This window comes from Pteropus alecto, unplaced genomic scaffold (genome assembly GCF_000325575.1).
Source record: "Pteropus alecto unplaced genomic scaffold, ASM32557v1 scaffold95, whole genome shotgun sequence".
NCBI lineage: Eukaryota > Metazoa > Chordata > Mammalia > Chiroptera > Pteropodidae > Pteropus > Pteropus alecto.
The window spans coordinates 16923276-16947994 of NW_006441071.1; the positions used below are offsets into that span (position 1 = coordinate 16923276).

Below are 24719 nucleotides of genomic sequence, written 5' to 3' on the forward strand. Positions count from 1 at the left end.
AATGGGTTGTGACCTGCAATTTAAAAGGACATTGCCTGTCTTAAGAGACTGCCCAAATCATGCCTGGTCTTAGTAATACTACCCAGGAAAACGGGGGGTTATGCCCCTTTGCTGATACAGCATTTTACTTCTCCTGGTCCATTTTGTTCCTCAAACTTAGAATTCATTAAAAAAGAGGTTTCACTTTTTTTGCTGCCTTTTGCTGCGATTAGAGCTGCATAAAAATTAATCTTTAAAGAAATGGCAGTAGGCAAGATCTACATTTGATTAAGAAAAATATGGTCTGTTTATATGGCCAGGTATTGCATTTCATGGGCACCAAATAGCCTCCTGGTAGATGTCCTAGAAGCTGGTCAATTGATTTTTTTCGTCATTTAAGAGATATCCACATACACACCAATAAATCTATTTGCAACCTTACATTATGAGTGTAGTTTTTAAGAGGATAAAGGAATTGTTGATATATGAGAAAGAAGTCATCACTCAAGGTTGTCTCAACCTTATCTCTTGGCCAGTAGGGAATTGTCATCCATGAAAGAAGATCCTGTCTTACCCTTATTCTTTCTTTCTTGTCAGCTTCCTAGGGGGTGGGGGTGAACTTCAGCAGTTTAAATCACTGTGGTTAGATCTGATGCTAACTTACTGTAGGTCATTTAAAACTTATCTTTAAACCTAACTTCATAACTTTTCTAAATGTCAGAATGTTACTTCGTTTCGTAATTATAAAATTTCGAGTCCAGAAGAGTATAGTAAAATTCGAATGTGTCTCTAGTAAAACCTGCTAGGTTTTGGTAGCTTCCTAAAACAACCAAAATATATCCTTAAAATATGTATTTTTCAGGTTTAGTAAGTAAAATCAGAATAGTCTGAATAGTATTTAATACATTTTAAATTATATACATACACACACATATATATATATAGACTTAGTAAGTACAGTATTTTTTCTTTTGGGAGCAATTCAAAGTCCATAAACCCCCCAGAGCTATGCTTTGCTTTGCTCGACTTACCCCTTTTCTTTACACGCTGAAATTTTTTCAGTGCCAAACCTCACACAATCTAAATTGTTACAGAGGAAGGTTATTCTATTTGCAGTGCTATCCTGTAGATGGCTGTATTGTCAGCAGAATGTGCCTATTAAGAGGTACTGAATTGTTTTTTCTCCTCAACATTTCGTTTTGAAAAGTGTTAATTTTATAGCAAATACTCATATATAGCCTTCACCTAGTTTTACTAGTTGTTAGCGTTTTGCCACATTTGTTTTTCTTCTTCCTTTTTTTCCCCATTCTCCGGCCTCTTTGTCCTCATCCTCTCCGCCACCATTCCCCTCTCTCAGTGGTGTTTTGGAACTACTTGAAAGTAAGTTGCAGCCATTGTAACCCTTTACCTCTAAATATTTCAGCAGGTATCTCCTGAGGATAAGAACATTCTCTTACATAGTCATACTGTCTTTGTCACATTAACATTATTATCCTTTTTAATATATTGCAGTACAGTTCATTTTGTAGTTGCTCCAAAATAATTAACCCACGCCCACCCCTCACCTCTTCCCACATTGGATCAAGGATCTAGTGAAGGTTCATGGGTTGCATTTGGTTTTTATGTCTCTTAATCTAGAATAGTCCCTCTGCTTCTTGTTTTCTTTATGATGACTTTTTTATTTGATGATTCTAGACCAGTTGTCTTACAGAATGTTCCACATGTAAAATTAATTTTTTTATAAATATTTTTGAATAGTCCTAAAAACCAAGCTAAGTTTTCTGAACCAATTGATGAAATACGTGCATGTTTACGTGTTTGTCTCCTAGAGTATGGTCTCCGGCTTGGAAGTCAGATCTTCATAAAGGAAATGACTAGTACCGGTCTGGCAACTAAAGATGGCAACCTGCACGAAGGGGACATAATTCTCAAGGTGGGTATAGGACAAGCAGATTCATGACTAGCACATTTTCACACTCAAGTATCAACACAGTTAAACTTTGTTGCAGTGGGAGTCAATAGCAAGACAAAAGCTGGGAAGAGCAGTAGAGTAAAATAATTTTTATCAGAAAAACCAGATTTGGAGGTTTGTAATAGTTTAATGTCAGTTTTTTAAAAAATATCTCAATGAATACTTTTTTTATCTTCTCTGTTTATTTAAAGTTTAATCTCCTATTCCCTAAACTAAGGAAAGATGAGACGGGGAGTTGGTGGTATATGAATGCTGAATATTTAATAGTTTTTGTAAACCTCTCTGGTCAGGAAACATGTTCCAGTAGTAAGCCAAACCATCGTCTTGAGCTTGGAAGTTAAATAAATTAGCAGAGTAACTTAAGTACACTACAGCTCTCTCGCTCCTGTATTTGGGATCCAGGCATGCAGGGTTGTATTTAATTTAAAGGATAATTCATTTTTATTCCCTCAGTCATCTTAAAGCCCATGTCTGTTTGAATAGCTGAGCAAAACCTGTACATTTTTAGAAGGGGAAAATATGAGTGTTTTGTTTCACTGTGAATAGTTGTATTGCATGTAACATTACTATTCTCTATAAACACAGATAAATGGAACTGTAACTGAGAACATGTCTTTAACGGATGCTCGAAAACTGATAGAAAAGTCAAGAGGAAAACTCCAGCTAGTGGTGTTGAGAGACAGCAAACAGACGCTCATCAACATTCCATCGTTAAATGACAGCGACTCAGAAATAGAAGGTAAAGAAAGAGGAGGCTGTGAGCTTAGCCAGAAGCAAGGGAGGCTGTTGCTTCTGCATTCTCATCTCTATTTAGCACAGCCCTCAGCTGGAAGTTAAATTTCCCACAAGAAAGCCTCTCTTTTAAACTTTAATCCCAAAGATAAGTGTCTGGTTGGTATTATTAAAGTGTCTGTTGAAATTAGGTTTCCAACATGAAATTCTGGTGCGCTTGTAAACTCCCGGTGGACTCTGATTAGGCCACTGAAAACAAAAAGTGTATGAGCAGTTCAAAGAACTAACCACATACGTTCGTAAATCACTCATTCGTACACTTTCTCATGTTTTTTTATTTTTAGTAATTAATATTTTCAGCAAAGAGAAGACGATATGGGGAATAGCAAAAATAGGTAGACACTATACTAAAGAATCAGAATGACTTATGTTGTATTTATTGGTTAGCAATCCATGTCACTTCTCTTTTATGAAACTATTTCTGTGAGTTATACATAGGATAAATTTTAACCATATAGAAATTTAAATTACCAATAGAAATAATCATGTATTTCCTATTTAACCATCTAGGCTTGCCTTTGAGCAGAAAAGGTTAAAAAAAAATATTAAGTTCTCTAAGTTTTGAAACAGATGTTGATTTTTAAACGAATTGCTTTATAAATCTTAGTTTAATTTCCATTTTGTCAGAAGTCTAAGCAGTTGATACTGTTATGAATGCAGTGCAGGAAAACCTAAGGAGCATGAGAAATCATCCCAGCACACTAGGGGCTTACAGTTTATTTCATTGCTATTCAAAATGTGGTCCTTGGCCCCCCAGCAGAATCAGCATCATCTGGAGCTTGAGTCTCAGGCCCCACCCCAGAACAATTGCATTCTAACAAGAGCCCAGGTGATTTGTATGTGCTTTGATGTTTGAGAAGTACTTGCTTGTGTGGTAAAAATAAGTACGTAATACATGACCCAGTAATTGAATTTTGACTCTTCAGTAGCAGTTTTGATGGAAAGTGTAATGAAAGAGGAATGTACAATTCTGTATTTGGCTTCCTCTTTATTAATTAATACCTTTCCCTTCAAACTGTCAGATTTTTTTCAATTTAGGAAGACTGTTAGACTAATAGCACATTTACTGCCTGCCTCTCTTCCGTTTCCCATGTTACCTATTCAGAGAATAGGATAATTTCTGGTACAGGTCTTAAATATTCCATTAAAAAGTCTTTTCTTATTTTTGAAACCAGATATCTCAGAAATAGAGTCAAACCAATCATTTTCTCCAGAGGAGAGACGGCACCAATATTCCGACTATGATTATCATTCCTCAAATGAAAAGCTGAAGGAAAGGCCAAAGTAAGATCATGTATATTTTACCTTGCACACGTCACCGTGAGTGTACACACATACGTATTTGTGAATCTGCTACATTATGAGATGTTAACATGACGTGTGCTTAAGTTCAAGAGAGGACGTGCAGAGCAGATGGTCCAGGATGGGCGCCACACCCACTCCCTTTAAGTCCACGGGGGATATTGCGGCTGCAGTTGGCACAGAGACCAGCAAGGAACCCTTATGCCAAGAGGAAGCCCCAGGTAAGGCTCATTTTAAAGAGTCGCATTCAGAAATTTCTGCTTGGTAAATTCAGAGGGTGGCTGGAAGGAGAGAAATTATTTAGGAAAAAAATCATTTTCAAATATGGAAGAGGCATTTCTTTCTCTCTTTCAGTATTGAAAAAAAACCCATAAAGAATAATAATGCTTTCTATAGGCCAACGTATTGGTCACGTTTTGTTAAATTTGATTAGTTGTAGTTTTTTGTCTCCCATACCTCATCTCTCATCCTGAACTATTTCTATTCGCAATACTTCTGACACCAAATGTGTGGATTTTTTTCCTCCACCCAACTACCAGTTCTCGAATTCTCCAGACACCAATTGGATGTCTCCAATTCAGTTTAGTTCTGACACCGAGCACCTGGAGTTAGTGCAGACCCCACAAGATAAGGGCTCTGTCCCACAAGATGCCCCCACGTCAGATGCCAGCCGCAAGTCCCAGGTTATCACCTTTACTTCTGACCAACTGGCTCCCATGGTCCCCTCCTCAGGTTTGATAATTTACTAGAATGGTTCACAGAACTGAGAAAAGCACTTCATTTATTATTATTAGTTTTTTATAAAGGATACAGCTCAGGACCAGCCAAATGGAAGAGATGCATAGGGCAAGGTATGGGGGAAGGAGAGTAGAGCTTCCATGCCCTCTCCAGGCATGTCACCCCCCTAGTACCTCCATGTACTCACCAACCCTGAAGCAATCCGAACCCCATAGTTTTATGGATTTTTAGGGAGGCTTTGTCATATGCATGATAATTATTATCTCAGTCTCCAGCCCCTCACCCCTCCCTGGATGATGAACTGGTAGGCTGAAAGTTCCAAGCTTCTAATCATGGCTTGCTCATTCTCGTGACCAGCCTGATCCTGAGGCTGTCCAGGAGCCCACAAGGGGTCATCTCTTTAAAACAAAGGACTCTAAGGGATATGGGAGCGTCCTGTCAGAAACTGGGGTCAAAGACTAAATATTAGAGCAAAAGATACTCCTGACATCCCTATCATCCTGGAAATTATGGGGAGTTTAGGAACTTCGTGTCAGGAATTGAAGGCAGAGACCAAATACATAACTAAAATTACATATTTTTAGTTAGTCACATTTTTGTCATAGTTGATTACTTGAGGTCCTTTTTCATCCCCATCCCCTAACCCTCTAACCACCGTAAAATTATCACTGTGACTTTACACACATAAATATCTATCTTTGGAAAACAATATTATTATATATTTTTTTAGTTATAAATAATGCTACATTCTAGCACATATCATTATGCACCTTGTATTTTAGAGGTTCATTTCACTTTTCACTTATTTTGAGAAACTATTGGCACCTGCTAATGGCTTAAAATTAAATTTGCTTTAGACTTATTTTTGTTGTTTGATGTGATGACATATGTAGCGTAAAGTATAGACTTGAATTTTTGGTAGGTTTTGTGAGATTCGTATTTTGAAACAAACTCCCTTTTAGTCCAGATTAATAATGACAGGTACTTTTAAATCCACAGCTCCTCCACCAAAACCAACACCAAGAACTTATCTTCGTCCCAGTCCTGAAGATGAAGCAATATATGGGTATAAATTTTAGTCTCTCTCTTTTTTCTTTTTTTGTACAGCTCTATCTCCTTAACTGAAATCCAGAAGAATGGTGTGTTTTTTTTTTAACCATAGATGGTGGTTTTTCATATAATCAGCAACCTTTGACAAACCCCTATTGCTGCAAGTATTTATGAGAAAGAGAAATTATTTGTAGAAAGAGTAAACTGTGGAAGTGGGTGAATTTTGTGATGTTAACTTTGTCTGCTTTGTCCCTTATCTGGCTCCTTCTCCAGAATGTGATTCTGAATATTTGAGTTTGCCAGATCAATAATAGCTCCCAGATAGGTGAAGTACTGCTTAACTGGTGGCTGTGTTGGGCCTGCGGTGACATGACGGTCCCAGAATGTCGGGGGAGGGAAGTGACACCATGCTCTGCACTTGATAATGAGAACCCCGGGATCAGTGGTGGTCAAGAGCAGCAGTTCCTGGATTAGGGGCTGTTTCCTTGGACCTAGACTGTCTGTCCATTTGATGAGCCCTGGGTGGCAGCAGGATTTCCTTTGGAAGAATTTTGAACTCGGAGTCAGATGGCTTTGATTTTAGCCCTAGCCTTGCCCTTTATTTGCTTTCTAATCTTTAATGAGCTCACGTAAACATTTTCTATTTCTGCATCTTCACTAGTAAAGCGGGCCTCTCCTATTCATCTTACAGTCCTAGGGAAGATCAAATTATAGATTCTATGAGGAAAACGAGAGTGTCTTAAACTATAAATCACTCCGTAGATAGAAGAAATTAAATCTCATCTGCTAATGTTATTCCCCCTTTACAAAAATTATCTCCCATTTTTTTCTTTCTGAAACGGAAACCATTGCAGCCCCAATACCAAAATGGTGAGGTTCAAGAAGGGAGACAGTGTGGGCCTTCGGTTGGCTGGTGGCAATGATGTTGGGATATTCGTGGCTGGCATTCAGGAGGGTACATCGGCAGAGCAAGAAGGCCTTCAAGAAGGGGACCAGATACTGAAGGTAAAGAAAGCCCAGCCCTGTTTCTGGAAGTTACCGGGAAAGAATGGGGTTTTCTGGATATTTTATATAAGGGGAGGGTAAGTGGGGAAGCTTGTGAAAATAGATCAGCTGCAGGTTTGTTGATGCCCAACATCAAGGTCTCTGTTCCTTGGAATGGGTCCTGTCTTCTAAGTCCTGGAATGCAGAACTCACTGCTATGTCTTTGGGGATTTATATAATGTGCAAAACTCTTGCAAAGATTTTTATTAATTTGAGTAATAAAAAATTGAGACTAAAGGTTAAGGAGGAAGATCTTTCAAAAGATCTTGCTAATGTTTGGTCTTTTATTGATTCTCCTGGTTGTCACTCTTAAGGCAGTGTGCTGTAATTGAACAAAGGTGAGCTTTGGCATCAGATCATCTGATTTGATCACATCCAGCCTCTCATTAGTTCTGTGACCCTGGCTCAACTACCAAGACTCAGGGGTCTGTATGTATTCATTGGGGATAAGAACACCTGCCTTGCAGGTACCCGGGGAAGATTAGAATAGATAATATTCCAGGTACCTAGCAGAGTTCCTGGTACAGAGTATGAAGGTCAGTGTCCCTTCTTTTTTTTCCCATTGGAAGATAATAAGTTGCTGCTACTCAAAATATTATTTACATCTAAAATTGTCCAGGAGGGACAATATTGGTACTTTTAAAGTTATTGTATATATGTTTATATGTTCTACTGGTTTTTAAACATGATAACCAACTCAGCTTTGACATTTTATGAGATATGTGTAATATATTTTCCGTTGACTTCAGAATAACCTTCAAGAATGTCAGGTACCTCGAGACTATAAAAAAAAAAAAAAAAGAATGCTAGGGAACTGTCTTCACTGAATTTCTGTTTCTGTAGACTAACATTTCTTATGTAGGAGTTACTAGGAGGTCTGGTAAGAGCATCTAGGTTCAAAAGAGAGCAGAATAAAAAGCTGTAGAATTCCTGAGAAAGCAATCAGCTGAGCACAAAACAGGCAGCCCTCTTCCTTTTTGGCTCTTGGCCCCATTACAGTAGTTCAGATTTCATTTCTGGAGCAGATGAAGGGCAGACCTTGATCATGAGCTTTGCTGAAGCTTTCCAGTGACATTCTAGACCGTCTTTGGCTCTGGTCAGGATCCTAGAAGACTAAGTGTACCTGACTGAACCTCATGGTATCACATGATCCTAGGAAACATCACTTACTAAGTGCCACCGATAAGAATCCCATGTGAGTGCCAGCTCATACCAATTTACTCTTGGGCTGATGCCAAAGAAGAAAAAGCGTATTTCCTAACTAGTGTGGGACCACAGGAAGTCGTGTATGAATTGGGAAGCCTTTGCTCATGAAAGTTCAAGCATAAAATCTTATATCCTGGGGGGAAAATGATTTTCTGAATTTCCATGAAAAAAATAGGGAATTCATCTAGGAGCTTGACAGCTTGACTTCTCTGTAAGTTGTTAAAGATGGGTAGAGCCACTTTCATGTGTAAAAGTCATAGTACACAACGTTTACACTTTAAAAAGTGTCTTGCTTTCTGTTATCACCTAGAGATAACAGGAACTGGCTCGTTTTGCAATAATCCCACCTGGAGGTCAGGCAATAGCTGGTCTTTGTTCTTGGTTGTGAATAAATTTTCTGTTGACTGTAAAAGGAGCCCTCTTTTCTGCAAAGGGATGAAAAGATTGAGCTCACCCGATGGGGCAGAGAAGCTGCTACACAGTCATAGACTGTAGCTGATACAGAATCCGCTTCAGGCTCACAGCAGACATGGTAGACCCTGTAGACTACTAAATAGATAATGAAAGAGGATATTTTATTGGAGAGGACAGTACAACCAAACCTTCAAGTATCAAAGTGCTGCCCTGGCCTTTTTTACTTTAATTCATTTCAGCACTCTTTTTCATGGCCAGGTTGAATACATGTGGTAAACTATGCACATACACTAACCACTTTTTTCTGTCGTAAGTTTTTTCAGTGCAGCTCTTTTGTCAAGGTGACAGTCTGACATGTGGAAGGGTATACATGAGTGTGCTGTGCTGTGGTGGAATATGTGCCTTATAAATAACAGAAATAGACATCCTTTTGTGCTTGGCTTGACCATCTCTTTGCTTATTATTTATCTGGTATAGTTGTCATTTCTCTTTCAGAAACTTTTAGGCGGTGGAAAAGAAAAAAAACCTGTTTGTTTATGAACCATTTGGATTTTTAAATGTAGTTACCATGTGTGCTTTAATTTTGACTATTAAGAGTTTTTGGCTTGCTTGAGGTCAGTCTCCTGTGGCCATGGTCATGGGCAGTGGGACCTTCAAAGTTTTCCCCTAGCCCTGTGGCCTCATCTTATTTAAATAAACAAATATAAGCATATACAATGCATATAAAAACATGTGTGGCCACATATAGACACAGATGTAGATCTGCAAATGGCATAAGAAAGGATTAGATACCAGTGCAATGATCCCTAATTGGGGGATGGAGAGATGGGAATGACAGCTGTCTAAAATGCTAAATATTGTTTCATTTTAGGAAAAGTTAACATGATTACTTTAGCAAAGTATTTTAAAAGTACCAACTAAATTTTAGTCTAATGCCTATTTTCACTTAGTCATAAATTCTAATATTATTTAAATTAGGCTCAATTAATATCCTTTTTTTGAGTAATAAAGCATTACTTTTTGATTAAAGGGTTATCAATGATTGAAGAAAATATTTCATAGGAATTCTGTATCTTTTCGTTTTTGTAATACATTAAAATATTAGGTACTTTAAAATAATTTTTGCATTTTACATATTTGTAATTACTCTTTTAAAATGGTTTTAAAGGTATAGAACAAAGATATCAAAATATCTTTTTCTAAAAAAATATCTTTTTCTTTGCCACATTTCAATTTTACTTGCTTTCTAATGTATCTTCTAAAAGTCATTTATAGTGTCCCCTACTCAATAAGTGGGGAATAAATGTTGTGGGGTCCTTGTCAGAAATAAGTGTGTTTCAGAAGCTTAAATATATAAGCCTATATAATGGACTGTTGGTCTGTCATATAAGGCTAATGCTCTTCAATTTCATAAACTCATATTAACACCTTTAGGTGGTAAAAGCTATAGGAGAAAGTAAAGTTGGTCAGAATCCTTATTTTCAGGCTTTTATGTGAACCAATTTAAAAACAGGGTTAATGCCTTAAGCTGGGCCAGTGTGCTCATTGGCCATAAACTCTACTGCTCCCTATTGCATTATCCATTACATGATTATAATTACCTTCCTGGCCACCTCTGTGAGAGACTCAAAGAAGAGAAGAAGACAAACACAACCATAAAATTCTAATCTGATCCAGTGACAAGTCTTTGATGGCATGTATATCCCTACAGAGTGGTTGGCAGTATAGGGAAGCAAGAAAATGTAGCGATGCCCACACAGCCCAGGCCCTTAGCGAGGTGCTGCGAGGGCTCGTATAGAGACACTAAGGACTTCTTTACATCTGGATTTTGATCTGGGTGGGCCCTGATGAAAACAGATAAAGAGTTCAAGTGGCACATTTATAAACACCTTCATGTTTTCTTCCCCCCGTTTGCCCTTTCTATCAGGTGAACACACAGGATTTCAGAGGGCTGGTTCGGGAGGATGCTGTTCTCTACCTGTTAGAAATCCCCAAAGGTGAAATGGTGACCATTTTAGCTCAGAGCCGAGCTGATGGTAAGCAAGTTTGGTCATTAGTTTAATGGTGGAGGGAGATAGTGGAGAGGATTAGAGAGGTGTCTTGGGACCAGAATAGGTAAATTTGGGTATTAAAAAATTAAAATGGATCTTAACACCTAATCTCTGAAGACAATTTAGGTACCATTTAACTTTCTATAGAAATGTTTTCTATGCATCCACTGAAATAATCTCACTAGTTGTGTCAATTTGGAATAAAACTGCTTTTCTGAACAATGATCCATCCTTAAGTACAACCTGGAGTTATTTTTGAGTCTTCCATATGATGGATGCAAAAAGCCATACCCGCTAGTTAGCTCCCACATGAACCCATACCAGTCTGACAAGTGGCTTCACCTTTCTAGGCCTCATTGTTCTCATCTGTAAAATGGGGGTCGATAGTATCTTCCCTCTCTGCTTCAGAGGGTTGATTGACAACTGTATTAGTCAGTGTTCTCCAGAGAAACAGAACCAATAAGGCGTGTGTGTGTGTGTGTGTGTGTGTGTGTATGAGAGAGAGAGAGATTGAGATTGATTGATTGATTGATTGATTGATTATAAGGAATGACCTACCTAGATGATTATGGAGGCTGGCAAGTCCCAAGGTCTGCAGGGCGAATGGCAAACTGGAGACCCAAGGGAGCTGATAATGTAGTTTTAGTCCAAGTCCAAAGGCCTGAGAACCAGTAGAGCCAACAGTGTAGTTGGAGTCTGAAGGCTGGCGGACTTGAGACCCAAGAAGAGCTGGTGTTTCCATTTGAATCTGTAGACAGGAAAAAAACTGATGTCCCAGTTCAAAGTCAGAAAGAATTAGTTTCTCCTACTTGGGAGAGGGTTCACCTTTTTAGTTCTGTGCAAGCCTTCAACTGATTGGCTAAAGCCCACCGACATCGGGGAGTGCAGTCCACTTTACTTAGTCTACTGATTTAAACATTAATCTCATCCCCAAACATCCAGAATGTTTGACCAAATATCTGGGCACCCCATGGCCCAGTCAAGTTGACACACAAAATTAACCATCACAGCAACTCATAAAGTTAGTTTTTAATTCTTATTTCTATTTGAGCTATGGTTCCCATAGGATCTGTACACTGAGTTTGCTAAATGGAGAGAAGTTAAAGAGGGTGATCGGAAATAGGAGAAACTGATAACTCTTAAAGCAAAATGTGGCATACAGCGATGCTTTTGTCTTTCAGTGTATAGAGACATACTGGCTTGTGGCAGAGGAGATTCATTTTTTATAAGAAGCCACTTTGAATGTGAGAAGGAAACTCCACAGAGCCTGGCCTTCACCAGAGGGGAGGTCTTCCGAGTGGTAGATACCCTGTATGATGGCAAGCTGGGCCACTGGTTGGCTGTGAGGATTGGAAACGAATTGGAGAAAGGCTTAATCCCCAACAAAAGCAGGTATCTGAGATCACATACTCCTATACACCCCTTTTTGCCTTTTTCCCACAAATAAACCTCAATCTCAATACCCTCAGAAAGTTTGCCCACATTATTTGTCCTCATGTCCTCTCCCGTTATCTACTTCTTGTTTATAAGGAGTGGCTTGGAACTGTGAAATAGCTACTAGCTGCTTTGTGTGAGTATTTAGCATTACTTGGTTGGTTGTTGCCTTTGGCTGGTGTTTGAATGAATACCTTGAAACAATGTTGAGCAAATACCAAGTGGCCACAGCTCACCTCTCAGAAATATGTTGCCCTTGTCCAGTACCCGGCCCTCTTCCTCACCTCCAGTGGACACTTGGTTGACTGACGATGGGGAGAATAGGAAAGATACTTGTTCTTTGGCAGGGGTTTCAGATCCGTTTACTATATAGCAGCCTGTCAGAATGAGCCACTTTTAGTGTATTTATTACTGAGCTTCTGGTGGATTTTATGGAGACCCAGCCTTTATATGCCTCCCTTAGGAAGACAGAGTCCCACATTGCCTACCCTGTGAAACCTCTTCATTGTCAAGCTGCATCTTCTCCAATCCATGTTCATAAGAAATGAGTAGACTTGGCTAATGACATTCACATTTGCACATTTTCTAGCTCTAGAAATTTACTTGGATGTGGTTTCTTCCCTCAGAGCTGAACAAATGGCCAGCGTTCAGAATGCCCAGAGAGACAATGCTGGGGACAGGGCAGATTTCTGGAGAATGCGTGGCCAGAGATCCGGCATGAAGAAGAACTTAAGGAAGAGTCGGGAAGACCTAACAGCTGTTGTGTCGGTTAGCACCAAGTTCCCGGCTTATGAGAGGGTTTTACTGCGAGAAGGTGAGGAAGCCAAACAGAGCCAGGAACTGATCCGACTGGGCTCTGAGCCCATCTTTCTTCATTTTCAGATTGTAACTGTCAAGTTCAAACTTTTCTTTATCACTTATACCAAAGCCAGGTTATAGAATTGGAATCATATTCACACACGAAATGAGACTTAAAAAAATGTGAGCTGTGCAAACTCGTAAATGGAGGCATATTTCCACAATTTTAGTTATTTTTTTAAAATACTGCCATTCGAAAGTCTTTATATGTTACCTGTAGCAAAGTTTAATAAGAGTCAGGGGAATGAAGGCATATTCTTCAGAAAAGATCTGGGCTGAATTGGGGGTGGGAGAACGCACAATTTCTTTCATTATTCATGTTATCATTAGCCTGTAAAATACTTTTGCTTCTTATTTTAACAGATAAGGAAGTGTATGCATTTTCATGGATTTTCTTGTCTCATTTCAGCTGGTTTCAAGAGACCTGTGGTTTTATTTGGCCCCATAGCAGATATAGCACTGGAAAAGTTAGCAAATGAGTTACCTGACCTGTTCCAAACTGCTAGTAAGTCTTTCAGTGACATCTTTCTCTCACAAAATTTTTGTTTTGAAAAATATCTAACATACAGAAAAAAATGAAAAAAATGAACATTCACACACACTTCCAATTGAGTCACCATCTTGCCATATACACTCCTCCCGCAACCAGACAGACACACACACTTAACACACTTTTTCTGCTGAATCAATTGACAGTTAAAATTGCCGACATTATAACACTTTTTATCCCTGTGAATCTCCTAAGAATAAAGACATTCTCCTCCTACACAGCCGTGCTACCATGGTCACAGCCAAGAAATTTAACACTGGTACAGTAATATTATTTAGTATGTAGTCAGTTTTTCAAATTTTCTCAGTTCCAATTTTGTCCTTCATGGCTTTTTAAAAAAAATTCAGAATGCAACCAAGGATCCTACAGTACATTTGACTTTTTTGTCTTTCTAGTCTCTTTCTTTTTTCTAAATTATTTGGTGACATTGATATTTCAAAGAGTCCAAGCCACTTGTCTTAACATGTTAGACTATTTCCTCGTGATTAGATTTTGATTAAACAGCTGGTGTCGGCCCTTCCCATTGACTCTCCTAATGAAAGTCTCCTCATGTCAGATGTCCCATTATTGTTGAAGCCAGCTTGGTGTATTTGGTTGTCACTGATACCTAAAAAATTATTTAGCCTCTCGTTTTCGCTTTCGCAGAAACAGAACCGAAAGATGCAGGATCTGAGAAATCCAGCGGAGTGGTGCGGTTAAACACTGTGAGGCAAATTATTGAACAGGTGAGAAAATTCATCCAAAGGTCATGTTGTCAGAAAGAACTAAGTAGTGATTTGCTGAAGTCTTTTTTAGAATAGAATATGTATTTTAATAATCGTTCAATGTTAATAGTAAAAACATGAGTATCGTTGTGTGGAAACTAGTCAATATCCTATGGTAGTGATGTGTTGGGGTTTGTTTGTTTTTTTTTCATTATTCTCAGCATTATACCAGATAACCTGTTAATTCATTCTCTTAGAAATTCTAATAGATTGGTAATGTTAACTAGACATAATGCGAAGAGAAATGTTTTCTGCCTTTTGATTTAAATTGACAAGTTTTATCTGATATGGCCTTTACTTATTAAGACAAACTCTTTGATGCTGCATGACTTTACATACCATTAATATAACCTTTTCCCATTTCTTACAGGATAAACATGCACTACTGGATGTGACTCCTAAAGCTGTAGACCTGTTGAATTATACTCAGTGGTTCCCGATTGTGATTTTTTTCAACCCAGACTCTAGACAGGGTGTCAAAACCATGAGACAGAGGTTGAATCCAACTTCTAACAAAAGTTCTCGAAAATTGTATGATCAAGCCAACAAGCTTAAAAAAACGTGTGCACATCTTTTTACAGGTAAGTGAAATTTAAAATGTAGTCTTTGCTCCAAAGTGAAAATTAGACAATTGAAGAATGGATGAAATAAGGAAGTAAATCTGAATTGGAGAATAGTAATCTGAAATACTAGTCATGACTCCTTGAAAAGTAGTTAAGCCTATAAAATGAGTATATTTGACTCATGGCATTTGTATATTTAATTTTGACTGAAAGTGATCATAAAGATCCATGGCACGCAATAATTCGTCATTTTGATGAAGTTCAAATTTTTGTGTGGGACTACAAGGCTGGTTTTTGAGCCAAGCATACCACCTAGCACCCACATCTCTGCATCTGTTGTGTCATTGTTCTGTACTTACCATCCATGCATGTACTAACTTAAAAAGTATTAGAAACTTGATTTCATTATTTTAAAAAAATGTCCCCATAATAGAAACTTGAACACTGTAAATATTAGATGATACTAAGGATTTATTACTCCAGTTTTGAGGATGATAATGGTATTGTGATTATGTTTTTACAAAAAGAGTCCTTGTCTTTTAGGAATGTTTACTATTAAAATAGTTATGGATGACCTAATATATATTTATAGATGACATAATATGATGTCTGGATTTGCATAAATAATCTTCAGTGAGGAGAAGTGGGTAGGGCTATAGACAAGACAAGACTGGCCATGAGCTCTGATAGTTATCGAAGCTGAGGCTAGGTGATGTGCACATGGGAGTTCATTAAACTGTTTTCTCTACTTTTGTATATGTTTAAATTTTCCATAATAGAATATTTTTTTAAAGTTTCTGAAATGAAGACCCACTGCTGCTATTACTCATGAAAGTAAAACAATTTAAGAATATGATGTTTTATTAATTGAATATACGCCCTACCTATATAAATGACTAGTTCTGTGATTATGCAATAATTAAGGGCTTAAAAGGGTTACTAAAGTTTTTGGTTATGCAAGTTTGTGGAAGCCACATGTTGGATGTAATATCTTTAGGTTAATGATAGCTTTTTTGAGTTCAGCAACCAATCATTGTCAATCTATGTTATATTTAACATATCTGACACTGAGGAGGAAGAGAGCGTGAATTAATATATGTCCACATTAGAATCTTGTTTTACCATCACTGGCTTTTCTTGTTAAAGCGTGAGATGCACAAAATGCTGTAACTGAGAGGTTATTTAGCCAAATGCAAAGGAGGAAGTGGTCTGTCATAAACTGGAATTTTGTGAATATAGAGTTATAAAAGCTTGTACTTTTGATATATTCATACATAATGTTTCCTCTGTTGTTACTCCTGCTACTACTAATAGTAATAATATTAACATAACAATAATAGTCATTATTATGACTATTTTTATTTTAGTAACAGCTAACAGTAGTACAGCCTCTCCTGTGCCTTGTATTATTAGGCCATAAGAAGGGCCAGGAGACTTTTGCAAGGTTACACATCTATTTCTTCACCTAAGCTAATCAAGAAGTTGAAAGTTTAGGATATCTAAAGTCAGAGGCTCAAATGGAAACACAGACACTGCGAGCATCTGCTTTCATCTAGAACTTTGAAGTGACCACTCTCACCACTAGTTGCCAACCTCTGCTATAGAATTATGCAGTCTTCAAGGATAGATGGAACAGGGTGTCAAATAACTTTTACCAGCAAGCCCCAATTTTCTACCAAAGGCCTTTTACAGTTTTCTTCCAAATTTCTGAGTTTGACTCTTCAAAGCTGTATGGGAGGCCCCACTAAGTGCTTTCTGTTCCCTGTGTCTTGCTCAGCCAGCCAGACCAAGTTGTGACTTGATTGTGTGTGTTCCAGAGTCAGAGGTGTTTTTTTATGATTTTAAATTTATGGCATTTTTATGAATTAATAAAGTAGGAAAAAGTAGAGCTGCTTTGATGAACACATAATTCAAAATCAAGAGTTCTGTTGCCTATACTCTCACCAAGCTCAATATCCTTTTTCCCTTGTTGCACAGTAACAAGAAAATCCCATTGTCCACAGATGAGTAGTTAATTATGACAATGTTAAAAAGACTGTCCTTGCAAACTCAAGGTACTCCTCAGTTAAGTGAAGTTAACAAGGGACGCTTTATTTTGAGATTTGCCCCAAAACAAGTAAACTTGTCAACATAAGTTAAAATGTTAGGTTGCCTCCATTTAAAAAATTTTATTATAGGATACATTGTATGTGTTGAAAAAGTTATTTGTTAAAACATGGAGTTTGAATTACATGTTTTCTTAGAATTTCTGAAGCACTCAGTGGATGGTTTGAAGACCACAGAAATGGAATTATGAATTTAGAGACCCAAGCAGGGCCACCCTATGTGTGAAAGTATGGGATTTTAAAGTACCACAAGATATTTTAGCACTTTTATCAGCTTTCACAGTTTTCATTAATGTGAAATTCATTCAGTGTTGAATATTATTAACAAAAGTAATTCTGCATTATTATATAGTCTTTTGAAAAAGCTTGGAGGAAAAAGTGAATGTTGTACCAGCTGAAAGAACCCTAACTGCAGTAGGCAATCCTTGGTCTCCCTAAGGTGTATGGAGACTCTGATGACCACAAGAAGCAGAGGGATGATGCTGGTCTGTCTGGCCAAGCACCTTGGTTGACGCTTCCCATTCAAGGAGGTGGGGGCGGGTGTCTCTGCCATTTGAATAGCTCAACTGAGATTTAATTTATATATCCTACCATTTTACCCATTTAAAATGTATAGTTCAATGGTTTTTAGCATATTCAGAGTTGTGTAGCCATCACCACAATCCATTTTAGAACATTTCATCACCCCAAAAAGAAAACCCCATATCCATTAGTATTCATTCCTAATTTCTCCCTACCCCTCCAGCCTTGCATCTCACCTTTTGCTATTGCTGTTGACACTCTCCAACCTCCTTGGCTGGGGAGGGAGTAGTGACCACACTTGTTCCAGAGTACAACTGCCAGGATGCTCTTAGAATCTCAGGACTTCCAGCTGAGACAGAGGCTGATTAAAGATCCTTTCAATATTTCACTTTCTTGAGTTTGAGAGATGTACTAAGCCTATCCAGGGATATACAGGTCCAGTCCAGAGGTTGGGAACAGTAGAAAATAACTAATATTGCTTGAAGCCAAAGACTCTGAAGAACCCAATGAGCAAAAGCCAACAGTAGACCAAAGGTGTTGAATTCCAAAGTAAACCTTTCAAAAGAAGGTAGCATCATAATCGTGCACCCACCTGTTAAAGAGAGGGCAGGTACCTGAGTTGGATGTTATCAGCTTAGCCGGATGTTACCTTTATATGGGGCTTAGGAAATTGGCTACAGTGAAGTTCTTTTTTCTTTCTTTTTTTCCCTTTTCTTGTACTTGACTCAATGTGAATTCAGTAACAGGTTTTATGACCTTTTTCATTTCATCAATGTGCATGAACATATTTTCTGCATTTTATAAACAGCCCTTTTAACTTTAGGTTTTCCTGGTAAATATGGTAAATATAGACTGTACTCATCTCAGACAACTCCAACTTAAAGCTCAAAAAGGTAGCTGAATGTCCTGTATACAGTTAGTGCAAATCACTCATTTCATCTCTGGAGCATACAGTCTTACTTCTATATTTAAGTACTATGGCATCACGTTTTACCCAAGAGCACAGTAATCTTTGCAAAGTACCATAATAAGGATGCAAAAGCCCAAGGAATCAAGGTTAATTTTCCTTGAGTTGTCCAATGTATCAGTTTATTCTAATGCTATAAATAATTAACAACTAGGGAAATTGTAAGCTCATTCAGGATATTTTAAGGTCAACATTAGAACTTAAATCAAAGAATGGTATATGTTACTAGGAAGAAACCTTGAAGCATAATTGCTTACAAAATTTGCTTAGTAGTTCTTTTTTGGCTATCTATAGAGAATTATGCAAACTTCGGAATAGGTGGAGCAGGGTACCAAACAACTTTTACCAGCAAAGCCCCAGTTTTCTTTTGGGTGCTACACAGAATGCCAATACAAGGCTGTGACATTGTCCTTTTTTAAAAAATAATCCTGGTTTTCCTGCAGCGTGATCATTTTAGGTCCAATTTAATTTATTATTCTGGACCAATTTGCTTCTCAGGTTTTATCTCCATTAGGTCCATAAATACATATTGCTGAAGAATGATTTGCATATGTTTTACTTGGTTGGCATTTTATATTGGTGCTCTAAATTCATATTTTCAGCTGGGCTTTGTCGTGCAGTGGCTAAGGCCATAGGCTCTAAAAGGAAACTTTTGAGTTTGTATCTAGGCTTCTTCAGTTATTTAGTGTGAGGCCTTGGGCTAGTTAATTGCATTACTGTGCCTCAGTTTCTCTTCTCTAACATGGGGATAATGCACTACCTACCTCACAAGGTCTGTATGAGCATGAAATGTGCTTATCCATGTGAGGTATTTGGAATAGCGCTTGGTCAATTCATAGCAAGTGCTATTATCTAAGATACGTTTTGTTCTGAACAGAAACTGTATCTTACTTGAATATGCACCTGTAGAGCTGTATGTATATTCTAAAATATTTAAGTCTATCAAAATGATCTGCATTTAAGTGTTATCTTCAGTATTTTATTGGAGGTATCTAACAGCACATTAGTGAATATTTTTCTTATTTGTAATACACATGTCTCTGTAATAATCTTTAAAATATAGTACTTTGATATTGGTTTTTGATGAGCTTTCTTTGCTCCTGAAAATGTACTCTTTAAAAATTTATTTTTTAAAGGTACTTTTTCTGAAAAAATAGACATTCTGAAAATTCATCCATTTTTAGCTTTATATCATCCATCTGCAGTGAAAACTCAACGAAAGAGATTTAGTATTTAAATATGTGTGAACTTTTCTTGCCTTTGCCAATGTTTTAATTCAGATATGACAGAAATGAGTATAAATTATGTCAAATAAGTTTTCTTAAGTTGCTCTGGAAATTGATGCAGACCTTTTTGCCTACATTTCTACAGCTACAATCAACCTAAGTGCAGCCAATGATAGTTGGTTTGGCAGCTTAAAGGACACAATCCAGCATCAGCAAGGAGAAGCAGTTTGGGTCTCTGAAGGAAAGGTATGTGGCATAAATACTCTGCTGTGAGGTGAGACTCTGCGTTTTGAATCTTTTCTCAAGAGGGTAGTGAATGTAGTACAGCCATGCGCATTTGAAGTGATTCCAAAGTATGTGCTAATCAAGTTTGACATTTCATAAATTCTCTGAAAAATAATCAAATGAAGGGGCTTTTTTAAAAAAGCAGAATGTAATATACGCAACCCTACATTCACTTCCTTTTTACTTTTAACGTAGTAACTAGTCATGTATTGCAAGCACACTAATCAGAGCTTACAAGATCTCTAGCTGAGCACCACAGCTGACAAAGGACGGGGAAACTGAGAGTGGAGGTGAGAGGTGAGTTTGAGGGCCATGGAGAACATGGTTAAAAATTAATAGAGAGCAGAAAAGTGAACAGAGGCGGAATCATTTGCTTAGAAAGAAGGTTGGCACAGAATGTGTCTTAGGCATTTGAGTAGGTGATAAGAGGACGTTAGGAAATTTGCGTAGGCTTCTAAGATTGGCTAGTTTCTCATCCATGGACGTAGCTTATGCACAACTCTACCGAAGGGAGGATACAGACAGAGTATATGATTTTCTGCGGTTCTAGGAGCCTGTGGTGCGAGTCTTCTGTAGTCCAGCAGAATTGAAGTAGCTTGTGGGACCATAGAGGTACAGTTTCATTGCAGAAGTGAGTCGATATCCAGTGAGATTGTCGAGTCCTAGTCTTGTCCTTTGGGAACTGCATATTTAGTCAAGATGTCTAGCCTCTCCTGAGCACCCACAGTCTGCTAAGACTCTGTGCTAGCCTCCTCACTGACAAGTTGAATAGGACAGAGTTTCTGCCCTCAAGGATTTGGGAATCTGGTGGCTGAATGAAGGGGTATGCAGCACAAGTTAGCGTGCATTTTTTACTAGGAGACAAGTACTAGCAGAAGAAACTCGAGAGAAGCCAGATTCTGGAAGAAAAGCACAACAGTCAGAGGAAGCGGACTCAGTAGCATTGTTAGAGGATGGATGGTAGCAAGAATAGATAGGGTGGAGAGTTCCTAATTTGAGTTCCTGCACAAAAATTAACATAGTAATTTAAAGCCAAGTGATTCAGGAAAATAAAGGTGACTTCCCTTTCTAGAAAATGTTTTAGTCTTGGCTGTGCCCTTGGGAATTTTCTTGAGTTCCCACTCCCAGGAGCCATAGCACACACCACTGACCCTCCGAAACAAATTCCTCTAGATGGAAGGGATGGATGATGACCCTGAAGACCGCATGTCCTACTTAACCGCCATGGGCGCGGACTATCTGAGTTGCGACAGCCGCCTCATCAGTGACTTCGAAGACACCGACGGCGAAGGAGGCGCCTACACTGACAATGAGCTGGATGAGCCAGCCGAGGAGCCACTGGTGTCTTCCATCACCCGCTCCTCGGAGCCGGTGCAGCATGAGGAGGTGAGGTGAGGCGAGGCAGGCCACAGGCTGCGAGGCCATGGGCAGGAAAAGAAGGTTTGGTGTTTCACTTGAATTCTTCTGGACGACTGTTAATTCAGGATGCTGTAGAAGATATTTCTAGGGGTTGGAACAGATGACTTCTAGGGATTCTCTCATTCCAAGTCAGTGCCTGTATGGTCGCAGTAGTGGTCCATGGGAAAGTGGGACAGGGACTGAGCGCTGGGAAAGGTTGCGTGGTCAGCAGTTATCACACCCATGCGCTTGGGCATGATGGGTAAACTGAACGGCGTTATGAGCCAGCTCTCCAAATTACAGGTGGAACATTGCTTTTTAAATACAATATTGTTGTATTTACTTGTAACCTTTGATTAGGTCTCTCTCTATATACTCTTAGGTATCCTTGCCCTTCTCCCGCCTACCTCTAACCTTTCTAATACTGCCAAAGCTCCTGAGTGTTTCCCCATCAGTTTCCTTCTCTCTTGTATTTCAGTTTTTGAATTGAGTTCATGATCGCATATGTCTGATCACATGTACTATGCATCCACTGGCTAGTGAATAGACAGCTTCTGTGATCCTAGAAATCACAGTGATAGGCACTAAGTTAGGACCAGAGCAATTATTAGTTACATCTCAGAGAACATTGGGATAATGATCTTTGTAGATGAGATTATCCATATATTTGGATAATTATTGTTGTGGACTTCCCTTTAGCAGTTTAGCTCATTTCAGTGAATGATTTTATTTTTTATGAAAAAGAAGTACCAAAAATTAAGTTGAAAGGGGTGATAAAATCCACCATGACAAAAAAATTAGTATATACCACTGGACAAGTTGTAAAGAATAAATTAACTCTTCAGTATCTACAGATAGAGACGAGCTAAATGCTTAAAAATGTTAAATGCCAGCTATAAGTGACAAAAGGGATTTTAGACTTTAGACTTTTTTTTGTATTTTAAAGGAAGAGACTACTACAATGGATGCATCTAGTTTAAAAAAATATATCTGAAATATTTGCTAATGGGAGCATGCCTAGTATCTGCCTTTTCTATAAAGAAGCACTGAGTCAGTATCTGAGCTTATGCAAATTATGAACTTTTATGCAAGTTATAACCCTCCAATTCTGAATATGTGCAAGTCTTCAGAACTCCAGCAAAGCAGACGAGTGCTCTTTTCTCTCTGCTTGGATGTTCTTGTTGTGAATGAACCTTTATGTCTTGTAGAGCATAAGGAAACCCAGCCCAGAGCCACAAGCTCAGATGAGGAGGGCTACTAGCAGAGATCAACTTAGGGACACTAGCCCACCCCCGGCATTCAAACCAGAGCCGCCCAAGGTACGTGGCTGGGAAGAAGCCCAGGATGGGAAGGGAAAGGAAGTGGACGTCCCTGGAACTCCCTGCATAGCCAGGGAAGAGCGCACACTATAAAATGGCTTTGAATTGTGTTTTTGACTCACCATTTCTCTTAGAACTTCCCTTTTGACCTATTTGGTAAAACCCAAAATTAGAGAAGGGTGAAAAGTTAGGAAGGAGGTAAAGGAAGGTTAAAGAGAGTGTACAATTCTAGGACTGTTAGTTTTTTTAAAAAAATCAATCGATTGATATAGAAAGATGAAAGTTTGACCAATACTGCATGCCCAGAATCAGCAGTCTCAGAATCTGCTTTTCTGTCCAATTAGAATGTTCTGCCCACAATCTGATAGATGCACCAGAAAATGCTTACTGGTGATTTGCTAAAGAAAACAATCATCACAATTTTTTAGTAACTCTTATTATGATGATGGTTTAATTTATTTTTTAAATAAATCATTATCCAGAATAGAATCAATATAAGAACACATGGGTGTTTATCATATGATTCTTTATCTCCTCTCTGAATCAAAGCTGTGACTGTACACTTTTCCTTACAACTCAATAACATTTCTCTATTTAACTAAATAATTTAGGCGAGAAGAAAGTACTGATGTATTGTGAGCTATTAGAAGTAATTAGTGACCTCATAAAATATATCAGTGACAATTTACAAGCTGGCCTAGGATCAAACTATGAAAGGAAAATGGCCATTGATGTGATATGCCCTCCCCCATCCCCACTCTGGTCTCATCCATGGCTGGATATGGGCCCAACCTCCAGGCCAGGGCATGGACCCTTGGTGTGGTATGAACTAAGGAGCCCACTCTTTGATCCTGAAGCCTGACTTGTTCTGAGATTTCTCCAAAATTCTAATCCCTTCCAGTGTGAAATGAGGTCTGATCTACCTCTGGCATTTGCTGGACTCCCAGCACTTCCCCAGCATCCTCTCGATTTCCAGAGCTTTTATTCTTTTCTGTAGGGAGCGAGGTAGGGATCAGGTTGCCCAATCAGTGGCTGTTTGCCCTGCCATATTTGATTTTTTTGGTCAGAATGGTATTTTTTGACCACCTTTGGAAACTGATCAGGAAATGGAGTGTATTAAATCACTAATATAGATGTGAAAATAAACCGAAAGCCCAAGATCAAAATCTGTCATTGCTCTCTGCAGGCCAGAACCCAGAACAGAGAAGAGTCCTTCGAATACTCCAGATCCTATGAATACAAGTCAAACTCCCCCCCAGCTATGGCTGGTCACGAAATTCTGGGGGCATCTGCCAAAGGTCATCCTCCTCCCGTTGCAGCGAAACCTTCCTTTGGCCGGCCTATACTGAAGCCCTCCACCCCGGTCCCTCCCCCAGAGAGTGAGGACACAGGAGAGGGCAGCGAGGGGCAAGATAACACACCCAAGTCTGTCCTGGGCAAAGTGAAAATATTTGAGAAGATGGATCACAAGGCAAGATTACAGAGAATGCAAGAGCTCCAAGAAGCACAGAATGCAAGGGTAATTGTTTTCAAACTACTAGGTTGTCTTAAGGTATCAGCAATGAGCATTTTAAATGGGTTTCATTTCAGTATAATGGTGTACAGTCCTTTTTCCATTGCCACAGACATAAAAGGGACATTCACATGCATGATGTCAATGGCACATCCTGTGTATCTCATTTCTAGATTGTCAGCTATTTGTGTGTATCTCTTTTTCTTCCAATCAAGAAAGCCTTAACAATACAGGTGAATCAGATTCTGTGCTTTGTACTTGAGAACATTATGTTGGGTTCTGGAATGTGGAAGTGTGACAAGAGAATCAGTGCCGCTCGGAAGTTATTTTTTGTTAAAACATTTGCTGTGTTTACTGAGTTCTAATTTGCTCCCAGATTTGCCATAGAAACCAAGCAAACCTTGGGTTCTAAAATTGACAAAATGATAGGCCCTTAGATTGTACTTTTTTATATTGTTGTTTATATTTTTGTACCCTGAGCAGATATAACCTTTCAAAAGTTAAAGAAGAATTTAGGTAAAGGTCTGTGGAGCATATTTTGCCCGGTGGATATGGGAGTTTTCTTCATTTAAATCTATCACAACAGCAGTGCTTCTTAGCGTTTTTCTTTGTTTCTTTTTTTTACTGTGGTAAAATATACATAACATAAAATTTACCATTTTAACCA

General features: G+C 38.5%; 1 protein-coding gene across 5 annotated transcripts in view; it reads left to right on the top strand.

Annotated features, from left to right (window-relative positions):
• TJP2 (tight junction protein 2) overlaps positions 1-24719 on the top strand; it is a 103723-nt gene that overhangs the window by 76389 nt on the left and 2615 nt on the right. For 4 of the 5 annotated variants that reach the window (XM_015594499.2, XM_025051393.1, XM_015594498.2 and 1 more), the window contains 16 exons: positions 1809-1912; positions 2537-2690; positions 3919-4027; positions 4133-4266; positions 5783-5849; positions 6688-6838; positions 10425-10533; positions 11730-11940; positions 12609-12796; positions 13250-13345; positions 14036-14115; positions 14525-14735; positions 19683-19783; positions 20996-21208; positions 22429-22539; positions 23726-24058. In XM_015594499.2, coding sequence (XP_015449985.1) covers positions 1809-1912; positions 2537-2690; positions 3919-4027; positions 4133-4266; positions 5783-5849; positions 6688-6838; positions 10425-10533; positions 11730-11940; positions 12609-12796; positions 13250-13345; positions 14036-14115; positions 14525-14735; positions 19683-19783; positions 20996-21208; positions 22429-22539; positions 23726-24058 — 2372 coding nt within the window. The remainder of the gene's footprint in view (positions 1-1808; positions 1913-2536; positions 2691-3918; positions 4028-4132; positions 4267-5782; positions 5850-6687; positions 6839-10424; positions 10534-11729; positions 11941-12608; positions 12797-13249; positions 13346-14035; positions 14116-14524; positions 14736-19682; positions 19784-20995; positions 21209-22428; positions 22540-23725; positions 24059-24719) is intronic. The other variant, XM_025051392.1, reaches the window with a different exon arrangement.